The 7393-nt window shown below is 47.0% G+C and overlaps 1 protein-coding gene across 1 annotated transcript; it reads right to left on the bottom strand.

The window, feature by feature from the left end:
* Positions 1-548: 548 nt before the first annotated feature.
* Positions 549-6858, bottom strand: RTL9 (retrotransposon Gag like 9). Its single transcript, XM_024551578.3, has 3 exons — positions 6811-6858; positions 1201-5083; positions 549-703 (listed from the first exon to the last, which is right to left on the bottom strand). Exons 2-3 carry the CDS (start codon positions 5014-5016, stop codon positions 587-589), a joined length of 3933 nt encoding a protein of 1310 aa, XP_024407346.3. The 5' UTR covers positions 5017-5083; positions 6811-6858; the 3' UTR covers positions 549-586.
* Between the last annotated feature and the right edge of the window lie 535 nt (positions 6859-7393).

The raw sequence follows: 7393 nt of genomic DNA, 5'->3' as shown, positions 1-7393 counted from the left end.
TCAACAGTTTAGCCCAGTATCTGTCACAGAGTACATAATCAATAAACAGTAGCCATTACTACAATCATTATTATGGGTTAAAACGAATGGTTTGGGATCGAGACTATAAACAGGAGACCTATGTTACATGTTATGAGTTGGGGCATGTAATAGCAAGTCTACTGGGTGAAAAGTGTCATGTAGGAGTGGCCATCACCCTCCTTACAGGTTCCCCTGCCAGGAGAAATGAGTACCAGAGAGTCCCCAAGTTTACCTGATGACATGTGGCAAGACACTCGAAGGTGTTTTTGAGGTAGGACATCATTTCTCCTGCCAAGATGTCTCCCTGGACCAAGAATTATAACTGGCCTTTATGGTGACAGGAACTCTTGAAGTCCACACTCTGACTTGTCGGGGCAAATCACAGGCATATGGGGTAAAAGAAAAGGTCGTGTCACCCCAGTGGAAGGTAGAGCAGAATACGCATGGAGGGGGAGGCTAAAGGGGAAAGGCCACAAGGCTTATGATGTAATTGAATGGAATGGGCTCAGGAAACAGTCCTCAAGATAGCAGCTGAGTCAGATACCACAGAAGAGTCCAGGGAACATTACTTGTTGCTGGAGGCCTTCTGATGACCCATGCTCTGTCGAAGGTGGTTGTGTAGACCTTCTTGGGGGTCTCCATGCTCTTTCAGGTAGTAACAGCGTTTGGGAACATGCTGGTGCTGAGAGTGAGAAAAACAAAAAAACAGCCAAGGTAAGAGCCATGCTTACTGTGACAAAGAGGTATTCTGCTTGGATAATTTCAGTAACCTAGTAAAGTACATTACTTCTGTTTGACAGAAAACTAAGGTAGCCAAATTCTCTAGTGACCTGGGTCCATAACACATGTGGCTACAGGTAAGACCCAGTCCCCAAAGGGGGTCCCCTCTCTTAGAATTGGACTTGAAATAAGTAGAGAGTTGGGACTGAGCCCAGCCAGCTCCCCCCAATCAGAAGACTTAGTCCATTAACCATCCCAAGCCTTCAATAACCTGGGCAGGGCTTTGCAACTGCAAGAGCCAGGCCCGCTGATGAAACTCCAGGTTGAGGGTTATGGTTTAGGAGCTCAATGCCTCCCCCTGGTCTCTTTCTTATTCTACTCAAAGGAGAAGAATGTATTCTTCATCATCGCCTCCTCCAATTTTTGCTTAGAACCTTGAGTGTATTTCCCCACTATTACCTCCTCAGTCTGCTGATCATCATTCAGTTCATTCTTCATTGCCTCCTCATTATTCCGCTTACAGGCTGACTGCAGAACCTGGCTTGAGCTGCCTGGGGAATCCTTCTCTTCAGCCAGCTGGCACTCAGTGTAGAGAGACCTGTCTATCAGCTCCTTTAGGCTGCCAGCCACCTTGAGGAAGATCTGTCCCATTTTGGTGGTAACAGCTTCTGAGAGTCCTTCCAGAAACCTGGTCCGTAGAATGGCATCGGACCAAGACAAATGCTGGGCGAGCAGCAGGAAGTCAGTGGCATACTGCCTAACTGACTTCTGGCCCTGCTTGGTGTGGCAAAGAACAGCACTGAGGATGTCTATCTCAGAGAGGGAGTTATATATGCCTTGTGATCTTTTCAGGAAAGATTTATTTTCATCTGAGAGGGGGTTTCCTACCTCCATCTGCAAGATGGACCATCTTTCCGCTGCCCCCAGATGAAGAGACACTAGAAATGCCATTTTCTCTGAATCATCCAAAAATCCCTTCATTTGCTTCTCCTCATCAATCTCCATCTCCTCCTCCTCAGAGCATGAACCCCGGGCTGCTTCCTGTTCTTCTAAGAGGTAACAGAGTGCTGGGGTCAGCATGCCAAAGGATTGAACTTCCTTTGGTGGTGGGTTCATTGTTTCAGGGGTTGTAGCAGTCATGTGTGGTGTGGACTTTGATCCAGAGGCCATGATGTTATTGTGAGAGGCTGATGTTTCTCCAGAGTCTGTGGCTTTGCTTTCCACAGAGGCTGTGGCTGTCATTTGTGGTATGGACATGGCTCCCAGGACTGGCACCCTCTTTAATGGTGTGGATATTCCTCCAGAGGATGTGGCTCTCAGAAATGGTGTGGACATCATTCCAGAAGCTGAGGCTCTCATTGTTGGTGGAAGTATCCCTCCGGAAGCTGAGTGTGTTGTTTCTGGCAAGGACATAGATCCAGAACTTGTGACTCTTGCTTGTGGTGTGGACATTGCTCCAGAGGCCTTGCTTTCCATTAGTGGCATAGACATTTCTCCGGAAGTCATGGCTGATGTCAATGGTATGGGGATTGTTCCAGAAGCTGTGGCTCTCATGAATGGCTTGGGCTTCCCTCCAGAGGCCATGGCTGTTTGTGCAGCGGACATCTTTCCAGAGACTGGAGCTCTCATTAACTCTGTGGACACATCTTCAGAAGCTGAAGGAGACCTTAGTGGTGGGGACATCATTCCAGAGGCTGAGACTTGCTTTGATAGTGTACACATCTCCCCAGGAGCTGTGGGCATCATCTGTGGTGTAGACATTGCCCCAGAGGTTGGAGCTCTCAACAGTGGCCTGGACACCTCTCTAGAGGCCATGGATGTCATTTGAGGTATGGACATTACTCCAGAGGCTGTGGATGTCATGAGCCATGTGGACATGTCACCAGAGACTGGAGCCCCCATTTGTGGTATGGACACCCGTCCAGAGGCTGTGGCTGTCATTTGTGGAGTAGAAATCACTCCATAGGCTGGGGGTCCAGATGATGAATCTCTTATGAGCACTGCAGACATCTGTCCAGGATCTGAGGTTCTCATCGGTGGTGTGGACATCTCCCCAGAGGCTGGGGCTCTCAATTTTGGTGTAGATATCATTTCTGAGGCTGGGGCTTGCATCTGCAGTGAGGACATCCCTCCAGAGGTCATAGATCTCAGAAGTGACTTGGACATCCCTCCTAAATCTTGGGAGCTCGTTGGCTGCCTGGGCAAGTTTGTAGAGGTTGTGGTTCTCATTAGTTCTGTGGGCATTGCTCCAGAGCCTGGGGCTCTCATTAGAGGTTTGGACATAGTTCCAGAGGCTGCAGTTGTCATTTGTGGTGTGGCATAAGCTCCCATTAGCGGTGTGGACATTCTTGCAGAGTCTGTCATCTGTGGCATGGACATGGCTCCAGAAGCTGTGTCACTCATTAGTATTGTGGATATGTCTCCAGAAGCTGTGCTTGTCATTTGTTGCATGAATATTGCTTCTGAGGCTTTGGATGTCATTAGTGGCTTGGACAATGCTCCTAAGGCTGTAGCTCTCATTTGTGGCATGGACATCACTCCTGAGGCTGGGTCTACAGTTGACAGTGTGGACATTGCTCCAGAGGCTTGGGTTCTCATTTGTGGTACAGCTGTTACTCCTGAGACCATGGCTCTCCTTTGTGACATGGGCATTGTTCCAGAGACAGGTGCTTTCATTTGTAGTGTGGACATTGACCCAGAGGCTGGGATTGTCAGTGGTAGCATGGATACTGTTTCAGAAGCTGGGGTAATAACTGGCTGTGTGGACATTGCTGCAGAATCTGGAGCTCTTCTTGGTGGTATAGACATCATTACAGAAGTTGGAGTTCTCATTGACAGTGTGGATATTGCCCCATTGTTTATGGCTTTCATAAAGCCTGTGGATGTTGCTCCAGAAGTTCTGGCCATTGTTACCTCTGTGGACATCACTCTAGAGGCTGTGGTTGACGTTTTCTCTGTGGACATTGTTCCAGAGGTTGTGACCATCACCAATGGGGTGGACAGTGCTCCAGAGTCTGAGACTGCCTTTAGCAATGTAGACACATTGCCAGAGGCTGGGGCTCTCCTTCGTGGTGAGGACATGCTTTGAGAGTCTAGATCTTGTGTTAACTGTGAGGACATTACTCCAGAGCTTTCAGGTGGCATCAGCTGGGTGGGCATCACTCCAGACATCTCTGCCGTCATTAACAGTGGAGACATTGCTTCAGCATCTGGGACTGGTTTTGGCAATGTGGACATTTCTCCAGCATCTGAACCTGACGGGAGCAGTGAGGACAGTTCTCCAGGGCCTGGAGTTGACATTAACAGTGAAGACACTACTCTGGAGTCTGGGCCTGACACTAGCTGGGTAGACATTTCCCCAGGGTTTTGGGTGCTTGTTGGATGGGTTGATGTTGCTCCAGAAGCTAGGGCTGACATTATCAATGAAGATATATCTTCAGAGTCTGTGCCTGACATTATCAGTGAAGATATCTCTCCAGAGGCTAGGGCAGTCATTAGTACTTTGGACATTGCTTCAGTGTCTTCATCTGTAATTTGCAGTGGCGACATTGCTTCAGGGCCTGTAGCTGACATTGGTTGTGTGGGCATCACTCCAGGGTTTATATCTGGCATCAGAAGTGGGGACATCTCTCCGGGATCTGGGGCTAACATCAATGGTGTGGACATCTCTTCAGAGGATGGTGTGCTCATTATAGATGTAGACATCACTCCAGAGGATGGAGTTGGCATTGCCAGTGGTAATATCTCTGCAGAATCTGGTGCTTCCATTAGTGTTGTGGACATTGCTCCAAAGTCAGGAATTGTCATCAGCCCTGGGGACATTAGACCATAGTCTGAAGTGGACAGTAATGGAGACAATGTTCCAGAATCAGAAGCTGGCATTAGCAATGGGGACAGTGCCCCAGAGTCTGAGGTGGGCATTAGCAATGGAGACAGTGCCTCTGAATCTGAAGCTGGCATTAGCAATGGGGACAGTGCCCCAGAGTCTGAGGCTGGCATTAGCAGTGAAGACAGTTCTCCAGAGTTTGGTACTCCCATTAGAGATGAGTACATGGTGTCAAAGTCTGGTGATGTCATCAGCTGCGTAGACATCCCTCCAGGGTCTGACTCTGAAGTTGAGACTGTAGGCTGTACATGAGATTGCAGAATTTGGACCTCTTCCACGGTCTCTACTGTTGGTCCAGAGAAGGTCGTCCCCCTGTTTGGGAGATCATTTTCTACCCTCAGCATAGTGTTGAATCGTGATGAATGTAAGGGTATTGACATATCTGCCATAGCCAAAGAAGGAAGTCCCCAAAATGATGATATTGGGGTCCTGCTCAAGCCCAAGTAGCAAGAAAATCTGTAAAAAAAAAAACAAACAAGTTTAGTACTCAAAAAACAATGTCAATAAGATTAAGAAACAAATAATTAATGATAGAGGCCTTTTGTATGTGTTGCCAGCTATGTAGCATAAGAAATGGGCCTAACAGGTTAAAGAAGCTGTGCAACAATGAACAAATTCGAAACTATAGCAAATATTCCACCACTATTCCTTTCAAACCAAACCGCTTAGTCACACAGTACAGCCTCTCAGTTTATAAATACTAAAAATGCCAGCAACCTCAGAGGCCAGGCATGCTGAGCAGTCCTGGATCAAATGAAGCAGCACCACCACCTTCTGGACAATTGTGAGAAGTGCAGGTTCCTGGGCTATGTTCTGTACTGCCAGATCATTCTCAAGCCAACCAGGTTACTGGCAGACCTAGATGAGATAACCCTTTGCTCCAGAAAAATCACTAGTTCCTGGAGCTCATTGAGATCTGCCAGTAGTTTAGTCCCCATTTTACTACTCTAATGGCCCTGAATGTCTTCCTCAGAAAAAGGAAGACATTTATCTGATTCAATAACTGGGAGCAGCACTGCATGAACTGAAAAGCCTGCTTATTATCATCATTATTATTAATAACAAGAACAACAACCACTGCTACTACCACTTCACTGCTTACTTAGTGTGTTCCAGGCGCTAAGGTGTTGACAACTGTAGGCAACCGTATGCAACTTTAAACTGTCTATAATGTACAGGTACTTGCAATATTCCATTTCAATCTTACAATACCTTGCACAATAGATAGTATTATTATTCCAATTTTACCATATTTCTCAGATTTTCCAGGGTTGGAGCTAAAATAGGATCACTGCAACAGTAAAAACTGTATGTATTTTACTATCGCCCTTCCTTAGGGCTGCCTAGCTTTTAGCATCCTGTAAGGCTGCATTCAGTTATCTTTCTGACATCCTAGAGTGTAGCTCACTTGAAGCCCAGTCTAGAGCATGAACAAATTTCAAGTTGTTCTGATGATATGTGGGTCAGCAATCACAGAGTTTCATCCCTATGAACCAGCCTCATAAGCAACCCCAGAAGTGGCTCCCTGGCACATAACTTGGAAACCAACACACACATTATAAAATGTTGATACAGCCTCTCACAGCCTGCTCATGCCAAAATGGAACACTTGCTCATTTGGGACAATGTTACAAAAGTCATCAATTGCATGGCATTGTGCATCCATAACAATAATGCTAGCAACAGAATCTCTAACAGTGAATATTTCTTGAGCATGCACTGACTGGCAAGCACTCCACTAAAGCACTTCACGTACATCATCTTATTTGGTGTCCACAGCAACACTAAGAGATTGGATAGTACTCTATCTTCACCTTACAAATGAGAAAACTAAGGCTCAAAGAAACTTAATTTACCTGCAGTCACATAAATTCCCAGGTCAATGCAACTCCAGAGCCCCCTACTCTTCCCCACTGTGCTATAAAGCTCCACCTAATCTGCTCTCTCTCTCTTATTTAGTCACATTACCAAGATCCCTCCCTCTATCTCCAGCCTTGGACAACCCTGAGATGGAGTATAGTAGAAGAAATACTGGATTCCTGCTGGCATCTTAGTTAATCTACTAATTGGTGCAATGGCAAAGATGAGTATAAAGAGCAGCCATAGACATCTACCTCCAATCTTCAGAAAAATCTCTGAACATGTCATAGCTTTCCACCAGACAAAACCCGGAAATATCTTACCTTGCCAGATAAGGAGAAGAGGGAGAGCATGTCCTTTGTGGCCCTAGCTCTTTGGGTCTGGCCAATTCTCTTATGCTCCATCCCATGCCTAGCCAGTTCATTAAAGTAAGACCCAAATACCAGCAGCTGTTCTCTGCAATCTCCCTTAGCTATCCCCTACCACGCCCCCCTCCTGCCTGCCAGCCAGCCCGTCCCCCGCCCCACTGCTCCTGACTTGCTAGTGCTTGCTCTGTCTCTCTGGTCCCAGATTCCTGCCTCTACATAGGCTCTGACATTTGCCTCTGGCCGCCTTTCACTTGACAGCCCTCCAGAGGCTCCACTTTAGCACTTGGCCTATGCAACTCCACCCTATTTCCCCTCACCTCCAATTATTGCAGCAGCCCACTATGCCCACCTCTGCCTGCCCCAAACAAAAGAGGAGATTCACACAATTAAAAAGATGAGACTGAAACAGTCCTGGCTCAAGAAGTGAAATATCTCCTCTGTGTGAGGGAGTCTATGGGAGTCCTGGGAGCCAGACACAGATAGGGGTTAAAAGTAACAGAACTGGGGATTGAGGCTGTATGGAGCAATGTCAGAGTTC

Source organism: Desmodus rotundus, chromosome X (genome assembly GCF_022682495.2).
Source record: "Desmodus rotundus isolate HL8 chromosome X, HLdesRot8A.1, whole genome shotgun sequence".
Taxonomy (NCBI): domain Eukaryota; kingdom Metazoa; phylum Chordata; class Mammalia; order Chiroptera; family Phyllostomidae; genus Desmodus; species Desmodus rotundus.
This window is presented reverse-complemented; position numbering and strand designations above follow the sequence as displayed.

Bases quoted from the DNA above. Each gene is read 5' to 3' on its own strand.
- RTL9 (XM_024551578.3), bottom strand. From the start codon at position 5,016: ATGGCAGATATGTCAATACCCTTACATTCATCACGATTCAACACTATG. The intron at 704-1,200 runs GTAATAGTGGGG...TCTCACTCTCAG, and splicing joins ATGATCAGCAGACTGAGGAG to CACCAGCATGTTCCCAAACG.